The sequence below is a fragment of the Leucopleurus acutus genome (assembly GCF_964270905.1).
Source record: "Leucopleurus acutus genome assembly, chromosome: 20".
In the NCBI taxonomy this organism is placed as follows: Eukaryota; Metazoa; Chordata; class Mammalia; order Artiodactyla; family Delphinidae; genus Leucopleurus; species Leucopleurus acutus.
This window is the reverse complement of record NC_139162.1, coordinates 51,868,971-51,888,807: the sequence shown is the minus strand read 5'-3', so window position 1 is coordinate 51,888,807 and position 19,837 is coordinate 51,868,971. Positions and strand designations below refer to the sequence as shown.

The following is a 19,837-nucleotide window of genomic DNA, read 5'->3' as shown; positions in this document are numbered from 1 at the left end:
GGCCTGTGGCTTTTAGGACTGGGGAACAGAATTTGGGAGCAAAATGTCCCAGGGTAGAATTACGCAGACTCAGTGACCTAGGGAACGGAGTTCGAGGATAGAGGAGGAACAATATTTTGGTGTCACAGTAACCTGGATGCAGGAGTTGGGGGAACTCTGACCACGGAAGGTTTGGGGGGCACAGTGACCGCGGAGCACGATGTAGGGGACACTGGTGCAGGTTTGAATTGCTAGCGATTAGAGGGATCCTGAGGGGCTGTAGTCGTCTAACTCTGCCCCTGGGGGTCATGAAGTTGGGGCGACACTCTTGAAGGGGAGTAACCAGGAAATCCTGCTCTACGGGCTGCTCATTGAAGCTCATTGATGAACTGGGGGATTGAAAATTTTCGGGTGTCACTGATGAAGGGAGATGGAAGGAGGCATGGTGAACCGAGTGTATGTTTATACCTTAAGAAGTTACAAAGAATACACATATATCTTCTCGTTGGAAAGAAAACCTATATTCAAACAGGGAAGTATCTGGACAGAGTGAAGCTCCCCCTTCATCCCTACCTGCCACCCTCTTCAGAGTCCTTTCCGTTTAACGGTGCATTTTTACATAATATCTGCGCCCACCGACATTTATAGTGTGCTTTTTCTTTTCACCAAGAATCGTGGTATGTGAAGGTTTCTGCTCCCTGCCTTTCCCCCTCGGGTTGCTTATCCTCTTCAGCGCTCCACAACAGTACTGTACCTACTGAAATGCATTTTTGAAAACCTTTGAATGCACGCTCTAGCGTGGGGGCTGGGAGGAGGGTTTATTTCCACGTACTCCCTTCGCCTCGCGGGTTCCAGCGCATGCGCTGTGCAGCAGGACCCAGCTCCCCGCGGGCGCCCAGTAACTGGGAAGGCCAGGCCGGCCTTTGGTGGTAGGCTGGCAGCCATCCCACGGGAGGAGGCGTGAGCGGGGCGGGGCAGGAACGTCTTTATCCCGGGCCGCGCCCTGGGCGGGCACAGATACCTGCCTCACACACCATGGCTGCAGCGGCGTTGAGGCAGGTGGGTTCGCGGCCCAGTGCCGGGGGCTAGGGAGCCCTGCGGTGCGGCGCACTTCCGGGCGGACCCCTCTCCGGTGGCCAGTCCGGCGCGGCGGCGCTCCTCCCGCACTCGGGTTCCGCTGCTGGGCCGAGGAGGAGGGGGCCCCTTGGAAAGAGAACTAGGCTTTAAGGGGGGTGAAGGGAGGAGGTAATCGGTGGGAAGGGGACCCAGATGGGACATATAAAGAAGGATACATGGAGGAGGAGACGGTAATGGGAGAAGCATGGGGCTGGGGTGGCGGGATGGATTAGGAGGGAATAGTCAGCCTTTGGGAGCGCCGGGATAAGACGCCCAGGACTTCTGGAGTGGGAGTAGGATGAACGCAGAGTTCAGTCTCAGGTCTGGACTGGAAATTGGACCCAAGGCCCTATTTTCTTGGAACTAAAGATAGAAGTAGAATGTTGTGTTCCCGAAACCCCTTATCTGAAACTCTGCACCTGGGTTGGAAATCGAGGCAGCATCTCATTGTCAGTGACAGAGATCTTCCAGGCGAGAGTGGAACCGCTCCATTCTTACTGATAGGATGTCAACAGGCAGAGCTTCCGAGAGTCTGTGATTCTAGAGAACAGGGCTTCTTAGTGAGGAAGGAAACAATAACAACTCAAAGAAGGAGATCTTTACAACCCTTGACAGCTGTAGCATAACGTTGGGAGAAGTGGTTCCTGTTAACTTTGCACCTGACTTTATCTGGGACTTTTATCCCAGCCTGATGGATAGCAGGACAGATGTTTACTTTCTGAGTCTCAATGACTGAGACAGGCCTGGGCTGTGATTGGGACAATCTAGGCTTTGATGATGACACTCCTGGGCTGTGTTGGTAGGTCAGCCCTGGGCTGTGACTGGGTCAATGGAGGTTCCATCATATTACAGAGCCCTGCCCTGTGCATACCCCACCATACTCCAAACCATTTCTCATTTCCTGATTCAGCCCCAATCCTTTTACACTCTTTGTCCCAAAGGCTCATCTATCATCTGAGATCTCCTTTGGGCCCAATTCCCCACCCCCACCCCGCCCCCATGGTTTGGGGTATCAGACGGTGAAGCACCTTCCCCGAGCTGAAGTGAGACCCCTGCCCCCAGAAAAATGTCCTGGGAGGATGAAGGGAGATTCTCCCAGTGTGACAGGGTCTCTATGGCCAGTACAGATTTATAACCTGGAAACAGTGCCTGGCACCTTCTCTCTGCCCTGTGGGTGTGTTTTTCTGCCTCTCCTCTCTGTCTCTCCTGGATAGCTCTGTTTCCAAGTATCACTGAGACAGTTTCTCTCCAGCTGTTGGCATTGCTCTGCCTCTCCCAGTGTTTCCTCATTTCCCTAGGTCTCCCTTTCACTTTGTGCTGTCACCTAAGTTGGGTCTTGGTCTGTTCCTCTCCTTTCTCCTGTTCCCTCTCTCATGGCTTCTGTTTATCCTGCCTTCATTATTTTTTCTTGATTTCTCCGGGCTTTGCCTTGTCTGAATTTCTCTCCCTCTTGTCTCTTGTCTCAGTTTCGATCTCTCTTTATGATCATATCTATTTTGGCATCTCTTGGCCTTGATTTCTGTTCTTTAAAGCTTTCTATTTCCATGTCTCTCTTTCTCATTCTTATGCTTCCCTATTTTTTCCCATTCGGCCTCCCTCTGAGTCTGAGAGCTGCTTTCCTGCCCACATGCTGGCTGCCTCCGCCCTGCGTATCCCAATTTTCTCCATTCCATGGGTGTCCTGTCCCCGCTCTTGGACAGAAGCAGGCCAGTGGCTTGGACAGGCTACACAGCGCCACCTAGAGGCCATGCCCAGGACCCACACCCACACTCTGATCATCCCAGAAGCTATTGGGCCCCATACCATTCAGGACCACTCTTCAGACTTCATGGCCTAGACTTTAGGACATTACAACTCCGCAGCCCCCCTCTCCTCATGACTCACCTACTGACCGGTGACTTCTGCCATTCACATCCGTTCTCAGTTCCCCCAGCTCACAGGGCAGGAGCAGGCTAGGCTGTTCTGTCTCTCCCAAACCTCATGACACAGCTGCCTTCCCACCAGGCTGGGGAAAGGGGTATCGTGAGGTCAGAGACCACTGGGGAGAAGCCATCCTGCTGGACACAGCCAGACCTGCTCTCCCATGCTGGCCTCGGGCAGGACCACAAGGGAAGTGTTCATCTGAGCAGTGTCTCTTGATGACCGGGGTGGTCCTCAGGTCCATGTGGCTGCCCCTCAGCCCTGGGAACTGAAGGGAATTGGAACTGCTGGTGTCCAGGGTGTGGGATTGGGGCTTCAGGTAAGCTGAGCCCAGTTGATCTATTACCCTGAAAGAGAAAGACTTGGGCTCCTGGGTCTGAAGGAGGATGAGGCTGGGGGCCTGGATCCTGGGTCTGAGCGGGGAGGGGCTGGGACCTGGATCCTGGGTCTGAGGAAGGAGGGGCTGGGGGCCTGGACTCTGGGTCTGAGGGAGGAGAGGCTGGGGGCCTGGATCCTGGGTCTGAGGAAGGAGGGGCTGGGGGCCTGGACTCTGGGTCTGAGGGAGGAGAGGCTGGGGGCCTGGACTCCTGGGTCTGAGGGAGGAGGGGCCGGGGGTCTGGATCCTGGGTCTGAGTGGGGAGGAGCTGGGGGCCTGGATCCTGGGTCTGAGTGGGAAGGGGCTGGGGGCCTGGATCCTGGGTCTGAGGGAGGAGGGGCTGGGGGCCTGGATCCTGGGTCTGAGCGGGGAGGGGCCGGGGGTCTGGATTCTGGGCCTGAGGGAGGAGGGGCCGGGGGCCCGGATCCTGGGTCTGAGGGAAGAGGGGCCGGGGATCTGGACTCCTGGGTCTGAGGGAGGAGGGGCTGGGGTTCTGGAATCCTGGATCTAAGGGAGGATCAGGCTGGGGGCCTGGAATCCTGGGTCTGAAGAGGGAGGGACCTGTGGGCCCTGCTCCTGGGTCCTGGGGAAGCATGACTTATAGGCCCATCACTTTTCTAACTCTTTTCAGGATTTGGGTCCCCCCCGGGGAGGCCTTCACTTACCTGCACACCTTCCTGTGTCGTCCTCTGTCTGATCTGGTCTCAGGGCTGGGCCAAAGTTCCCTGGGGTAGGAGGCGCCTGTGTTTGACTTTGCCCCAGCATGGAGGAAGGGATGGGAGCTGATTCAGCTCTTTATTGGATGGCCCTCGTGAGGGCAGGGAGGGGACTTGGCCTCCTTTGGGATTTCCTCCTGCTACATGCTGATCAGGACAGGGGAAGGGACTTGGCCAGGGCCACGTGCCCTGTCTAGAATGTACTAGGCCTGGGACAGAGCCAGCCGGAGGGACCTGCCACGTGCAGGAGGTGGCAAAGATGGTGCCAGGGGTCTCTGCTCTCTCTGTCTGCTGGCCTCACCACCTTTCTTACTTCTGTCCCCACCCCCAGATTTGGACCCGAAAATTTCTCCCTGTCCCTTGGCTTCTGTGTGGTCTCAGAAGATATGACTCATCCAGCTTCAAGGTGACAGGAGGGGACTATACTTTTGGATCTCAAGGAAGAGGGGCTGGGAGCCTGGACCACTGGGTCTGAGGGAGGCAAGGGCTGGGGGCTGGATTTGGGCATCTCCAAAAGGTCCAAGGTCCAAAGGTGAAGGTGGGTGGCAATGGGGTAGCCTAATTGCCCGCCATCAGGCCATGGGAAAGAGAAGAAACCACATGTCCCAGAAGCCTCTGGGGCTACAGTTCCCTCTTCTCACTGGGTCTTAGCCCCAGGGATTTGTGGGGCTAAGTTTTTAGTTTTTTAGATTGGAGGTTGTGGTTAGATTCCAGGACACCTGTCTTTTCTCAGGCTGCAGACCTGCAGCTGGAGATGACACAGGAGCCTCATAAGAAGCCTGACCCCAGCAAGCCCCTGCTGTTCGGGAAGACATTCACCGACCACATGCTGATGGTGGAATGGAACAGGGAGAAGGGCTGGGGCCAGCCCCGAATCCAGCCCTTCCAGAACCTCACAGTGCACCCGGCCTGCTCTGCTCTCCACTATTCCCTGCAGGTGGCAGGGTGGCTGCCCTCCATCCCCATCTCTCTCCGCATCTCTTCCCTCTTGCTGTGTCTCTTGCTGGATTTACCTCCCTGGGTTTGCTTTTTGTGTGTTTCTCATTTCCGTGCACTCCTCATCCGTTTTCTGAGGCTTGTCACGTTCCAGGCCCCGTGTTGGGTGGTGCAGGGTTCCCCGAGATGAGCAGACCCAGCTTCTTCGCTTGAAAACCCCACCCAGTGGGATCTGTGCTCAGATGGAGGCAGCTGAGGCATTGTGAGAGACCAGGGGAGGAATGCCCACCCTACCTCTAATTTGACAGGAAGTGGGGTCTTTCCTGCAAAGAGGGGAGCTTAGGCTCTTAGAGGGAGAAGAGACATCAGTACAGACATGGTACAAAGAAGAGCCCGGCATGTTTGGGGGGAAGCATGAGGTTGGAGCCTGGTAGGGGTGCCTGAAGATGTCATCAAGACCACAGAGGAGCTGGGATCTTGTCAAGGGTATTGGGAGCCCTGGAGGGCTCCGAACAGGCATAGAGCAGGTAGAGAAAGACCCCTCTCAGGCCATGTGGAGGATGCGCTCGGTCCAGAGCTGGGGGGATGGCCAGGAGGCAAAGAGATTCAGGGGCGGAGAGATTCAGGGACACGAGGGATTTGGCCGGTTGGGCGAGAGATGAGCAGGGAGGGCCGAGGACAGTGCCCTGAGGTTTAGTCAGGTGACCATGTAGACCACGGGACTGTCCCCATACGGGGACACAGGAGGAGGATGACTTTGCAGGACTTGGTGAGGGACCCGTGAGGAGAGACCCAGAGGCATTTGGTTCCAGACTTCATGCTATGGCTGAAAGCAAAGTCTTTCTGTGGAAGCTTTAATTGTGACAAAATTTGAATGAACACATTGCAGTTCTAGTAGCTGGTTTGCAGTTTTTGTCCCTTAGGGCATTTGGTTCTGTGACATTAGGGATGTTTTCCTTTTTTTCTTTTCTTTTCATAATTTTGACAGTTTTCTTCTTCCCACCTAATCGGGACATTTGACTAGAACCGATCATTTCTGTGCAGAGGAGACCAAGCTTGGGGAGCAGTTAGGTGCGAAGGACGGACAGTTAGGACATGTCCACAGATCCCCCCAAGAAGGTGGCTTTTGGAGACCAGCATTTGTTTATCTCCCTTTTCAGCCCAACACGCCAGGATGTTCTCCGGCTGGGGACCCAGTACTTTTTCTTTAGTTGAGTGAGTGCAGATGAAGGGGTTGAGCTAAGGCCCTGGCATCCAAAGCGTAACGTTCTTTGTGATGTCCTCACACAGGACGCCTGGGGACCTGAGGCCAGCTGAGGGCACGGGAAATTACATCCTCGTGTCATCCTGACTCTGGGGGCAATGTGGAATAACACCCAGCCACTTGCGTTGTTATTTTTTATTATCGTGGTAATAATGCACATACATAATAATACAGACAACATAAAATGTACCATTTTAACCATTTTAAAGTCTACAGTTCAGTGGCATTGAGTGCATTCCCCATGTGGGGCAGAGAGCATTTCCACTCTCTAATTCCAGGACTTTTTCATCATCCAAAACAGAAACCCCACACCCATTAAGGACTCATTCCCCAAGCCCCTGACCCCAGCACCTGCCAACCATTAATCTGCTTTCTGTCCTATCTCCCCGTATTTTTATTTATCTACTTATCTATCTATTTATTTATTTATTTGGACATGCGGCTTGCAGGATCTTAGTTCCCCAACCAGGGATCGAACCCAGGGCCCCAGCAATGAAAGCGCCAAGTCCTAACCACTGGACCGCCAGGGAATTCCTCCCCGTTATTTTAAAACTTTTAATTTTATTTGGAATGTTTTTCCATTAAAAACACCTCTTTTGAAAAAGGGGTCATATATTTACACAGTTCAAAAAAGAGGGAACAAATATACCTCCCCAGGCCCCAGCCACCTCACTGCCCTCCCTGAAGCAGCCCCCTCACCCAGTTCCAGTCCCCAGGTCCTTCCAGAGTTCTGCTTTCTGGATGGCAACACGGATGTGTATAATTGTTTCACTCCATTCTTCCCCCATAAAAGTCAGCATATGGTACACTCACTCTTTGGCATCCTGCTTCCTTCTGTTAACGTAGCCTGGAGATTCCTGAACAACCCTTGAAGAGCTTTTTCCTTCTTTTTGCTGCTGTGTAATATTCCATCCTAACAACGCCTTGCTTAGGCCGTCCTCTATCGTTGGACACTTAGGTTGTTCCCAGTCTTGTGCTATTATAAACAGCATTACAATAAACCAGGAAACACCTCACTTAAGAGCATGTGTATCTCTCAATTTCTGCAACTGTTGGCTCAAAGGGTATGTGTGCTTGTAATTGTGCCAGATGTTGAATCATGGCCACCTCTACAGAAGTTGTATTGATTTCCACACTTAACCAGCGGGCCCTGTTTTCCCCATACCCTGGGTGACCCTTGTCAAACTTTTAGATCTCTTCCAATCTCCTAAGTGGTTTTAAAGTTACCTCAAAGTAATTTTTTTCTTTTTAAAGAAGATGTTGGGGGTAGGAGTTTATTAATTAATTAATTTATTTTTGCTGTGTTGCGTCTTCGTTTCTGTGTGAGGGCTTTCTCTAGTTGTGGCAAGCGGGGGCCACTCTTCATCGCGGTACGCGGGCCTCTCACTATCACGGCCTCTCTTGTTGCGGGGCACAGGCTCCAGACACGCAGTCTCAGTAGTTGTGGCTCACGGGCCCAGTTGCTCCGCGGCATGTGGGATCCTCCCAGACCAGGGCTTGAACCCGTGTCCCCTGCATTAGCAGGCAGATTCTCAACCACTGCGCCACCAGGGAAGCCCACCTCAAAGTAATTTTAACTTGCATTTTTCCCCTAATTATGAAGTTGACCATCTTTTCACAAGCATAAGAGCCATTTTTAGTTCCTTTCTGTGAACTGTCCATTTTCTTGGCTGATTTTTCTATCAGGGTGGGTTTCAATATTTGTTTATTTGTAGGAGTACTTTGTATATTAGCTAAACCATTTGTGATATGTGTTGAAAGCCTCTGCCCAGTTTGTTTTATTTTTATGCAGTGAAATGTATCAATCTTTTTTTTTTTAACATCTTTATTGGGGTATAATTGCTTTACAATGGTGTGTTAGTTTCTGCTTTATAACAAAGTGAATCAGTTATACATATACATATGTCCCCATATCTCTTCCCTCTTGCGTCTCCCTCCCTCCCAACCCTCCCTATCCCACCCCTCCAGGCGATCACAAAGCACCGAGCCAATATCCCTGTGCCCTGCGGCTGCTTCCCACTAGCTATCTACCTTACGTTTGTTAGTGTATATATGTCCATGCCTCTCTCTCGCCCTGTCACAGCTCACCCTTCCCCCTCCCCATATCCTCAAGTCCGTTCTCCAGTAGGTTTGTGTCTTTATTCCTGTCTTACCCCTGGGTCAATCTTTTCTTTTTGGTTTCTGTGATTTGCCTTATTTAGAACACCATCCCCAATTCAAAATATGAAACGGTCATCTTTTGTTTTCTTCTGTTGGTTTCATGGTTTAAAAAAATTCTTTTCATTTAAACCTTTAATCCACCTGGAATTTTTCCTGATGTGAAGTATGAGATAGGGATCCAACTTAATTTTTGTTTTTTCCAGAGATGAATATTTGGTGGTTCAGCACCATTTAACTGAATTAATCATATTTTTAAAATTTTTATTGAAATATAGTTGGTTTACAATGTTGTGTTGGTTTCAGGTGTACAGCAAAGTGATTCAGTTACACTGTAATACACTTCCAGTCTCTTCCATTGTTCAATCTGTCAATTCATATGTCAGTGTCACTTTGTTTTAAGTGTTGTAGGTGTATAAGCTGTTTTAATATCTGATAAGGCTCCTTCCCCCTCCTACCTCTTGCCCTTATTTTAAAATTTTTTCCAAAATATTCTGACTATTCTCGTTTATTTTGCATTCTTCATTCATTCGTCTATTCATTCAGTCAACAGAAGCCTACTGTGAGCCAAGCACTGGGCATAGTGAGGTTGGGGGGGGTGGTTCTCTAGCGACACTTCAGGTCTGGTCCCTGTCCATAGCACTTCGGGTCTCTAGTGAAACAGACATGAAAGAAGCAAAATGAAACCATGGGGGAGGAATCAGGGTGCCCTGACCTATCTGGGAGTGAGGCTGCATCATGGTAGCAGCAACAGAGGCCCAGCAGGCAGTGGTAGTCGTTGAGTATAGGAGGCTGGAGATGAGAGAGGCCAGACCTTGTGGGGCCTGGAAGGCCAAGGGGAGGTTTTGGGCTTTCTCCTGAGAACAATAGCGCGGGGATGGGGACCAACTTTTTAAAAAGTTTTTATTATGAGAAATTTCAAGACATAAAGGTATAATAATAATTCCGCCATCCCCCCAAACCCCTGCTTCATCAGTTAGCACTGGTTGGTCACAATCTTCTTTCATCTGGACTTCGCTAACGCTTTACCCTTTCTGTATGATTTGGAAGCAAACCCTGGCTGTTGTTGGTGTTTGGCCGCACCACGTGGCTTGTAGGATTTTAGTTCCCCAACCAGGGATTGAACCCAGGGCCTCGGCAGTGAGAGTGTGGAGTCCTAACCACTGGACTGCCAGGGAATTCCTGGACATGGTATTTTTTTAAATTTTATTGAAGTATAGCTGATTTACAATGCTGTGTTAGTTTCTTGTGTACAGCAAAGTGATTCGGTTATATATTAATGTATATATGTATATATATATTTTTCCATATTTTTTCCATTATGGTTTACTACAGGATATTGAATATGGTTCCCTGTGCTATACGGTAGGACCTTGTTGTTTATCCATTCTTTTTTTTTTTTTCGCGGTACGCGGGCCTCTCACTGCTGTGGCCTCTCCCGTTGCGGAGCACAGGCTCCGGACGCGCAGGCTCAGCGGCCATGGCTCACGGGCCCAGTCGCTCCGCGGCATGTGGGATCTTCCCGGACCGGGGCACGAACCCGTGTCCCCTGCATTGGCAGGCGGACTCTCAACCACTGGGCCACCAGGGAAGCCCTATCCATTCTTATATATAATATTTGCATCTGCTAATCTCAAACTCCCAATCCATCCCTCCCCCGCTCCGCCTCCCCCTGGCAATCACAAGTCTGTTCTCTATGTCTGTGAGTCTGTTTCTGTTTTGTAGATAAGTTCATTTGTGTCATATTTTAGATTCCACATGTAAATGATACCATATGGTATTTGTCTTTCTGTTTCTGGCTTACTTAACTTAGTATGGTAATATCTAGGTCTATCCATGTTGCTGCAAGTGGCATTATTTCATTCTTTTTTATGGCTGAGTAATATTCCATTATATATATATATATATATACCACCTCTTCTCTATCCATTCATTTGTTGATGGACATTTAGGTTGCTTCCATGTCTTGGCTATTGTAAACAGTGCTGCTATGGACATAGGGGTGCATGTATCTTTTTGAATTAGAGTTTTGTCTGGAGAGCTGGATGATATGGTAACTCTATTTTTAGTTTTTTGAGGAACTTCCATACTGTTTTCCATAGTGGCTGAACCAATTTACATTCCCACCAACAGTGTAGGAGGGTTCCCTTTTCTCCAGGCCCTCTCTGGCACTGGTTATTTGTAGACTTTTTAATGATGGCCATTCTGACCCGTGTGAGGTGGTACCTCGTTGTAGTTTTGATTTGCATTTCTCTAATAATTAGTGATGTTGAATCCCCACAAAGGCTCTTTAAAACTGTAACTTCTGGGATTTCCCAGGTGGTCCAGTGGTCAAGACTCCCCGCTCCCAATGCAGGGGGCACGGGTCCGATCCCTGGTCAGGGAACTAGATCCCGCATGCCACAACTAAAGATCCCGCACACTGCAACAAATATCCTGTGTGCCACAACTAAGACCCACTGCAGCCAAATAAACAAATATTAAAAAAAAAAAAAAAGACTCCGTGGTATCACTGTTGAAGGCCCAGGTTCAATCCCTGGTGGGGGAACTAAGATTCCCACAAGCCCTGTGGTGTGGCCAAAAAAATAATAATAATTAATTAATTAATTTTAAAAAGAAAGTAACTTCCACATCATCCTCATTCCTGAGAAATAGTCCTAAAAAAAAAAAAGAAAAGAAAAAAAAAGAAATAGTCCTAATAACACAGGAAGGGTTTAAGCAAAGCATTCTCCCTGCTCTGGGTCTCTCTGTTCTGCTTTCTCTGGCCTCTGCCCTTTGCTCTCTCCTCTCTTGGTCTTTCTGGTTCTTTTCTCTCTCTTTTTCTCCCCCTCTCTGTGCTAGTAGGTTAGTCTCTTCCGCCACTCTCTGCCTTGTTTTCTGTGTCTGTATCCCTGTGTATCGGCCTCTGTCCCTGGCTGGCTGAGCTGGTCCCCGAGCCCTGATCGCCCGCCTGCCTGTCCCTGCAGCTCTTTGAAGGCATGAAGGCGTTCAAAGGCAGGGACCAGTGCGTGCGCCTCTTCCGACCTTGGCTCAACATGGACCGGATGCTGCGCTCTGCCCTGCGCCTCTGCCTGCCGGTGAGCGGGTGGCAGGGTGAGCGGCGGGCTGGGTCCAGGGTCGCGAGGGCCCCATGACTCATCTTCATCCCGCCCAGAGTTTTGACAAGGTCGAGTTGCTCCAGTGCATCCGCCGGCTGGTGGAAGTTGACAAGGACTGGGTTCCCGACAGCTCCGGCACCAGCCTCTACGTGCGGCCTGTGTTAATTGGGAACGAGGTGGGCTGGCTCCCAGGGCTGGGGGTGGGGTGGGGAGCCACGCTTGGGGGAGGGGTGGGGACCCAGACATGGGTCAGGGGAGCGGCCGGGGGCCTGGACTCCTGGATCCCTGATGCCCGCTTCTACCCATCTCAGCCCTCGCTAGGTGTCGGCAACCCCACGCGAGCCCTCCTGTTCGTCATTCTCTGCCCGGTGGGCGCGTACTTCCCTGGAGATGCCTTGAGCCCTGTCTCTCTCCTGGCCGACCCATCATTCATCCGGGCCTGGGTGGGTGGGGTCGGTGACTACAAGCTGGGGGGGTAAGTAGTCCCTCGCCCCCCCCGCGGGTCTGGTGCACTGGGTGTCAGAGACACAAGGTGTGTCTTTGGATGTCCACTGGCCTTCTCGTCCTGTTTCACGTGGTTGGGGACAGCTGTGCTTGCATGTTGGGATGTACTGTCATTGGCACCGTGGTGCGGGGATGGAGGGGCGGGTACCAGGGTGTGTGCTAAGTGCTGTGGACAAATGGGCCCAGAGACTGGAAGGGGTTGGGTGGAGGTATGTGGAGAAACTCGGACTGGCCCTCAGGGAAGCCTCCAGAAATGAAGTTTACACTTAGCTCACTGGTCTCTCCTCCAGGTAGCCTCCCCTGAAAACCCAGGCTCCGCCAGCTCCCATAGTTCCCTGGGGGTCCAGCGCCCATCACCCTGTGTGTGGACTTTCTGTGTACATCTGTCTTTCCAGGGTCCTTGGCTCAGCAGGGCGAGGAGGGTTAGGACGGGGATAAGGCAGAGGGCAGGGTAAGGGTGTGTTGGGACAGCAAGTGTGGCCCCAGCTGGGAGTTCATTTGGGTCCTTTCAAAATACATCTTGTGAGGTCTCCTGAGGGCCAGGCCCTATGCTGGGTGAAGCTGGGGGACACAGATGAATCAGATCCGGGCCCTGCCCTCCAGGGGCTCCCAGGCTGGTGGGAGCCCCAGTATCTGGGGCAGCATGTGCTCTGGTGGAGGTAACCAGGACATTGTAAAAGTCTTCACAGAGGAGGTCTGATGGGTAAAGAGGAGATGGTTTCCTGGATACAAAAATGGTAAACAATTTCTAATCCTCGGAACACATGTGTAGGGGTAGGGAGGAGGGGCAGAGTCAGGGAAGGAAAAATGAGTCTGGATTTTGCAAAAGGCTTAACAGGTAGTCCCGGACCAGGCCCAGCCCTGAACACGGGACTGAAGGGCTGGGATCTTGTCCCAGAGGCAGTGGGGAGCCGTGGGAGGTTTGTGCGCAGGGAAGGGGTGAGGTCCGCTCTGGGTGAGAGACAGTGAGTGTTAAAACAGGGCGAGCTGGGAAAACATAGAGGTGGCCCAATTTACTGGGAGAGCCCAGAGAAGGCCTGAAACCCACCCTGGAGGTTCAGTAATGCCTCACAGAGGAGGTGACATCACAGGTGGTTTTGAGGGACATTGGAGGATTTGGTCAGTTGAGGAACTGGGTGAGGAGGGTGATCCGCAGAGGAAACAGTGGTGCATTTGTGATCTGGAGAGAGGAGAGAAGGAGGAGGGGTGATTGAGAGACTTGACCCCAGGCTACTGGCCAGGGATTCTGTCCTGGGGCCACTGGGGAGCCATGGAAGGGCTGTGAGTGGGGGAGGAGCAGGGTCAGCCCTGGTCGTGTCCCCATGTCGGGCCACGCTGGGGGAGGATGGGAGTGCCTTACCCTGGTCCACCGTGTTGCTGTCCACCAGGAATTACGGGCCCACCGTGTTTGTGCAGCAGGAGGCCCTAAAGAAGGGGTGTGAGCAGGTCCTGTGGCTGTACGGGCCTGACCACCAGCTCACTGAGGTGGGCACCATGAACATCTTCATCTTCTGGACCCACGAGGATGGGGGTGAGCCCACCCATGACCCAAGCCAAGCCCTGGCAGCAGTGGGTGGGAGCAGAGTGCTTAGTGGATTGCAGGTCTCAGGGGTGAGGGGCGCGTGGGGTGGCCCCTAAGAGGATGGGAGGGTGTGCCTGAGGGTGTCAGGTAAGCCCCCATCTCGTATACCTGACCCAGCGCTGGAACTGGTGACCCCCCCACTGGACGGTGTCATCCTGCCTGGAGTAGTTCGACAGAGTCTGCTGGACCTGGCTCGGACCTGGGTGAGGGCACGGTGTCTCTGGGTGGCCGGAGTGCTGGGGTACTGCTAGGTTGGGGGGCCAGAGTATGGGAGGGGTGGTCGGGGTGGGCTGGGGCACAATGGCACGTCTTCCCTCCTCCGCCTCCCAGGCGCTGTCCTTACAGAGGGAGCGACAGGGCTCTGCAGCAGGGCAGCCCACCACCGGGCTCAGACGTATCTGTGTCTTGCCTCACAGGGTGAGTTCCGGGTGGCAGAGCGTAAGATCACCATGAAGGAGTTCCTGCAGGCGCTGGAGGACGGCCGGGTTCGAGAAGTCTTCGGTTCAGGGACCGCTTGCCAGGTCTGCCCTGTGCACCGAATCCTGTACCAAGGCAAGGTGAGGAAGGGCTGTCCTTGGCCATGAGCGAGAAGGGGTGGGGGTGGGGCGCCTCCTCACAGTCCTTTCTTCCCCAGCACCTCCACATTCCCACCATGGAAAATGGGCCTGAGCTTATCCTCCGCTTCCACAAGGAGCTGAAGGCGATCCAGGTGAGGTGCACTTGCTGGGAAATGGGCTGGATGCTTGTTCCGTTTCACACAGAAATTCACATCCCGCGAGCCTCTGGACTGAGGCTCCCCTCCCCCTCCCCCATAGTCCCACAGGCTGATAATGGCTCCTCCCATCAGCCTCTGGGCCCGGGATTGAGTTTCCTTTCCTTGAGCCTCTGCGGCCCAGCACACTTCTTGGGGCTAAATTATCCTTTTCTGCGCGCCTCTGGAGCCCTGGCTTGAGAAATCCCCATCCTATGAGCTTCTGGGACCTTAAGCCAGCCTTCTGGCCACTGATGTCCGATCCCCAAGGGTCCCCAGGAGCCCTGGGCTATTCCTCTGGCCTGAGAAATCTTGCTCCTACAAGCCTCTGGACCGTGGCCCCCTCTGTGGCCTAGGAATGTTTCCTCTCATAAGCCTCTGGAGATATCTTCATTCGTCTGGACCGAGGTATCTTGCCTTTCCTGGCACTCGTGTGAGCGTCTGTAAACTCCTGTGCACCCGGACATAGAACTACACCTCTTGACTCAGCTGAAAACGACTTTTTCCCAGAGCCTTCAGGGTCTTACAAGAACTCCTCTTTGCAGAATTACATCTCCCGTGAGCCTCTGCGCCATACTTGCCACGACTCCCCCTCCCCGTGATTGTTGGTGGGCTTCTGGGAAGTGGAATACACTTCCCATGAGGTCCTGGGGCGCAACTTCGCCAGCACTCAGCCTAGGACGCCGCAGGGCCTGCTGGGAGTTGTAGTGTGGCTTCCCCTCACCTCCGCCTGTGTTGTCCCGCAGTATGGAGCAAAAGCCCACGAGTGGATGCTACCTGTGTGATGCTGCGGGCTGTGCCGGACCACTCCACGGATCCACCGACCTATAGCATCCAGTCCCTGTTGGATCTTCGCCTTCATACCAGTGATTCACCTGAAGTGCAATATGAAATAGAAGGCGGCGGGCCGGGACGCCTGGGTTTCCGGTGCCCCCCCGTTACACTCCCAAAGCCATAAGGGCCCGACCCAGGCGTCTTGGCCCCTAGCCCCGCCACTCAGGCCTTGGGGACCTGGACTCCCCGCTGCTCCGTGTTGTGGGGTCAAGGATACACCTTGACTCAGACTCTGCATCTCCATTTTCAGGCCGGATCAACCGGTGCTGCTGTTGAGTTTTTTTCCTAGCTGCAATTTTGAAATAAAATGCCAAAGAACAAGCCATTAGGTGTCATCTCCAATGATGCAACTCAGGAACTCTAGGGTCTTAACCAGGAATCCCCGCGTTCAGCCCATTTCATTTTCAAGGGCCCAGAAATCCAAGCCCCCAGTGTCCTGGCGGTTTCTCTGACGGGAGAGATTTTTCCACTTCCTCACAAATTGAGCTTAGCATCTTCCCCCACTAAGCCGTGCCTCCCCCGCCGCCGCATCTTGGGGACAGCCCCATGGTATATTCCAGTCACTAGGCCAGACCCCTCAGCTCTGTACCCCTTCCCCCAAAGCCCATGAGTCCCCAGCCCTGTCCTCCTTCCCCAGACTCTGCCCTGTCTGTCTCTTCTTCTTGGCTTCAGCTCAGAGCTTGTCTCCTGCCTGGACCCTTCTCCTGGCCTCCAGTTTGACCCAGAAGGGGTCTTTCTACACCCAGAGCTGCCCCTGCAGGACCAGGTATATAACTGGTTGCAGATCTGGCTTCAAACCTGCCTCTGTTATCTGCTTGGTGTGTAACCTGGGGTCTGCCACCTGACCTCTGATCCAGTTTGTTGGAGGGAGACCCTGTGGGACTATTGGGCAGACTCCACCTGTGGCCTGTCCAGCAGCCATCAACTCTGGGACTAGAATTCTGATTTTGGGGGCAGCAGCCAACCAGTGCCACCCCCCCATTCCCTTTTGTCAATCGTTGCTCAAGGGAAGGCCACAGGCCAAGGGGACACAGGGGGAAATTTGCCTGGAGGCCTCTGGGAAAGCTGTCTTCCCTCGATAAAACACTCCAGAAGAATTACCTCTTCTTTTCTTCTCTACCTGCTTTGTCTGGGATTACCTGCAAGTGTGATGCTTGGAGCTGCTGCAGCCATTTCTTGGCCAAGAGTGCCAAGGCCTGCACACTGAAAGACACAGCTCCTCCAACTGGGAAATGTCTGATTTCTGGATTGTTTTGTTAAAAAAAAAAAAAGCCAAAACAAAAACCCACTTAAGTCACTTTTGTCAGGTCCTTTATCTTTTGTTATTTGCAGTTGTGTGTGTGTGTGTGTGTGTGTGTGTGTGTGTGTGTGTGTGTGTGTGACTTGCAGTCAAAAGCTTCTTTGCTTCTGTGCATCTCCGAATGGCTAGAGCTGACTGCATCCAGGGAGAATCCCTGATTCTAGTAGCCAGTTCGGTTGCTGGCCAGTAACTTGGTCCCAAATGAAGACCTAAGCCAGATTTTTATCTTAGATTTGAGTCCTAAGGGAATGATCAGAAAGGGGTAAGTAGCTGTTGCCTGGGAAAAAATTACGCAAACTGAAAGTTGAGAATTATGTTTTATTTGGCAGAAAAAACTGGGGACTTAAGCCAGAGACACAGCAACTTAGATTGCTCTAAGATACTGCTCTGAAGAGGCAAGGGGGTGGGGGGAACCAGGATATATAGGAGTTTTTGCAACGAAGACCAGGTAGTCAGAACGTCAAAACATTACTGTTAGTTAAAGAAAACCAGGGACTTCCCTGGCAGTCCAGTGGTTAAGACTTTGTAACAGGGAAGAGTCAAGTTTGACTCCAAGTTGCATCTGTTTCTTTGACTTTGACCTTTGCTTTCAGTTGCTTTTGTTATTATAATCATACATAATGGCCTGCCTCAGGGAACCCTGCCCCTCTGCCTGAATGTTAGACTAAAGTGCCTTTGTTCAACTCACAGGGAGACAACCTGACCCTGCCCACCTGTGAATGGCTGCAGGAAAGAAATTAATACATCCCCTCCCCATGCTGGCCGAGCCTGGCCAAATGAATGGCCTTTTTACTTTACTTCCTCACCTCCTCCCCGTCTCTGTTCTATAAAAGAAACTGGCATTCAGACCCCAATAAGATGGTTATTTTGAGACACTAGTCTGCCATCTTCTCAGTCTGCCAGCTTTCTGAATAAAGTCGTTATTCTTTGCCTCAACACCTCGTGTTCGAGTTATTGGCCTGTCGTGCGGGAGCAGAGCGAGCTTGGACGCGGTAACAACTTTGCCTTCCAATGCGGGGGTGCGGGTTCGATCCCTGGTCAGGGAGCTAAGACCCCACATGCCTTGTGGCCAAAAAACGAAAACATAAAGCTGAAGCAATATTGTAACAAATTCAATAAAGACTTTAAAAATGGTCCACATGAAAAAAAAATCTTAAAAAAAAAAAAAAAGAAAGAAAACCGGACACCTCAAGTTACGGAATTTAGTGCCTTGTTTTTGTTTTTGTTTTGCCCAGACACGCTGGCTTGCAGGATCTCAGGTCCCCAACAGGGATTGAACCTGGCCCACGGCAGTAAAAGCCCAGAATCCTAACCATTAGGCCACCAGGGAACTCCCACGCTTTTCTATGTATGGGAAGATGCAAGAGTCTGGGCTCATTGAAATCATTCCTTTGATTTGCACCTCAGCTATCTGGGGCCAGTATCCTGTGCTTTCTTATCCTGAGTCTCCTCTGGGTGCACCATCAGGGGGTGGGGCTTGGGGTGTCGGCAGCAGTCGACTGCTTGATGGGTGGCATCCTGTTTCTGTCTTGAGTTCCCTGAGGGCTCATCAGTAGGGCGGCAGTAATGTAACGGCTTGATAGCTGCAGCATCGTTTATTTACTGATATGGCAGGCAACATTTTTTTTTATTGACATAGCCATCGTTTTGAGATTAAAAAGGCAGAGGTCCTCCTGAGGAAACAGGCTCAGAGAGGTAAACTCACTTTTTCTTTCTTTTTAAAAATTTTATTTATATGTATATATTTATTGAAGTATAGTGGATTTACGATGTTGTGTTAATTACTGCTATACAGCAAAGTCAGTTATACATATATATATTCTTTTTGTAAAATATTCTTTTCCATTATGGTTTCTCATAGCATATTGAATACAGTTATCTGTGCTATACAGTATAAACTCACTTTTTTTTTTTTAGCTGTGTCGGGTCTTAGTTGCTGCAAGCGGGATCTTCGTTGAGGCACATGGGATCTTTTGTTGCAGCGCGCGGGCTCCAGAGCACGTGGGCTCTGTAGTTTGCAGCACACAGGCTCTCTCATTGAGGCATGCGAGCTCAGTAGTTGCGGTGCGCGGACTGAGTTGCCCCGTGGCATGTGGGATCGTAGTTCCCCGACTAGGGATGCAACCCGCGTCCCCTGCATTGGAAGGCGGATTCTTTACCACTGGACCACCGGGGAAGTCCCTAAACTTACTTTTTCAAAGTCACTTGAGGCAGAAGCACCTGAGAGTAAACAGAGACATATGTTGACATGCAATAGGTTAACTACTGTTATTCTTACGTGAATGAATGTTTTGTTAATTTTCTGTCATAATTTCTAATTCTATAAATATGGATAGATGTAACCCACATAAACTAAAGTTCTTAAATGTTCTCAGTGATTTTTCTTTTCTTTTCTTTTCTTTTCTTTTTTTTTTTGCGGTACGCGGGCCTCTCACTGTTGTGGCCTCTCCCGTTCGGAGCACAGGCTCCGGACGCGCAGGCTCAGCGGCCATGGCTCACGAGCCCAGCCGCTCCGCGGCATGTGGGATCTTCCCGGACCGGGGCACGAACCCGTGTCCCCTGCATCGGCAGGCGGACTGTCAACCACTGCGCCACCAGGGAAGCCCATTCTCAGTGATTTTTAAGAGTGTAAAGTGATTTTTGGTCTCAGGACCAAAAAGTTTAAGAACTGCTGTCCACGGACAATGCCTGGCACTTAGCAAACCGATGTCAGTGTTGGTTAAATAACAAAATAAGCAACAAATCTGATATGGTTGCAATTTATCACATAAAAGAACTTTGTTTCTTGTTTTGCATTCGTAGACATTTTAAAGGGTCCAAGCTTTTTCTGTTTGAGACAGACATTCCGTAGGAAGATTCCAGCAGGCTTACTTAGCATTATTGCTTCATTTGATCACTTTTCAATGTGAATAAGACACTTAGGTTGCAGATGAGAATTATTGGGGTACACACATTCACATTTCAGATAACTCTCATATGTTGCCTAATTAAAGATCAACTATTTTTTTTTAAATCCCCTAATAGCTGTGTGATGTTGGGGAAGTGAGTGCACCTCTCTGAACTTCAGTTTTCTCGTTTCTAAAATGAAGATCATAGTACCCACCCATTAAGGCTATACTGAGGATTAAATGAGTGATTAAATGTAAAGCGCTTAGAACAGGGCCTGACATGTAGAAAGCACTATAAAATTGCTCTTGTTATTATTTTTATTTTTTTTGCGGTACGCGGGCCTCTCACTGCTGTGGCCTCTCCCATTGCGGAGCACAGGCTCCGGACGCGCAGGCTCAGCGGCCATGGCTCACGG

General features: G+C 51.3%; 1 protein-coding gene and 1 long non-coding RNA gene across 3 annotated transcripts; one reads left to right on the top strand and one right to left on the bottom strand.

Moving 5' to 3' along the window:
* Window positions 1-24: 24 nt before the first annotated feature.
* BCAT2 (branched chain amino acid transaminase 2) lies at window positions 25-15,534 on the top strand. Its single transcript, XM_082863119.1, has 11 exons — window positions 25-1,038; window positions 4,439-4,513; window positions 4,841-5,044; window positions 11,431-11,541; window positions 11,619-11,738; window positions 11,874-12,037; window positions 13,455-13,597; window positions 13,766-13,851; window positions 14,065-14,205; window positions 14,283-14,357; window positions 15,146-15,534. Exons 1-11 carry the CDS (start codon window positions 1,015-1,017, stop codon window positions 15,182-15,184), a joined length of 1,182 nt encoding a protein of 393 aa, XP_082719245.1. The 5' UTR covers window positions 25-1,014; the 3' UTR covers window positions 15,185-15,534.
* LOC309977176 lies at window positions 995-4,090 on the bottom strand. Of its 2 annotated transcripts, XR_014327036.1 has the most exons (4): window positions 4,057-4,090; window positions 2,980-3,362; window positions 1,515-1,635; window positions 995-1,182 (listed from the first exon to the last, which is right to left on the bottom strand). It is a non-coding gene; the product is annotated as an uncharacterized lncRNA (long non-coding RNA). The 2 variants fall into 2 exon arrangements; XR_014327035.1 differs by having other exon boundaries at window positions 995-1,635.
* Window positions 15,535-19,837: the final 4,303 nt, after the last annotated feature.

What these genes read in the sequence shown, in the direction of transcription:
- BCAT2 (XM_082863119.1), top strand. Translation starts at nt 1,015, where the DNA reads ATGGCTGCAGCGGCGTTGAGGCAG. An exon ending in GGTGACTACAAGCTGGGGGG is followed by an intron (nt 12,038 to 13,454) that starts GTAAGTAGTCCC and finishes GCTGTCCACCAG; the next exon opens with GAATTACGGGCCCACCGTGT. An exon ending in GAATCCTGTACCAAGGCAAG is followed by an intron (nt 14,206 to 14,282) that starts GTGAGGAAGGGC and finishes TTTCTTCCCCAG; the next exon opens with CACCTCCACATTCCCACCAT.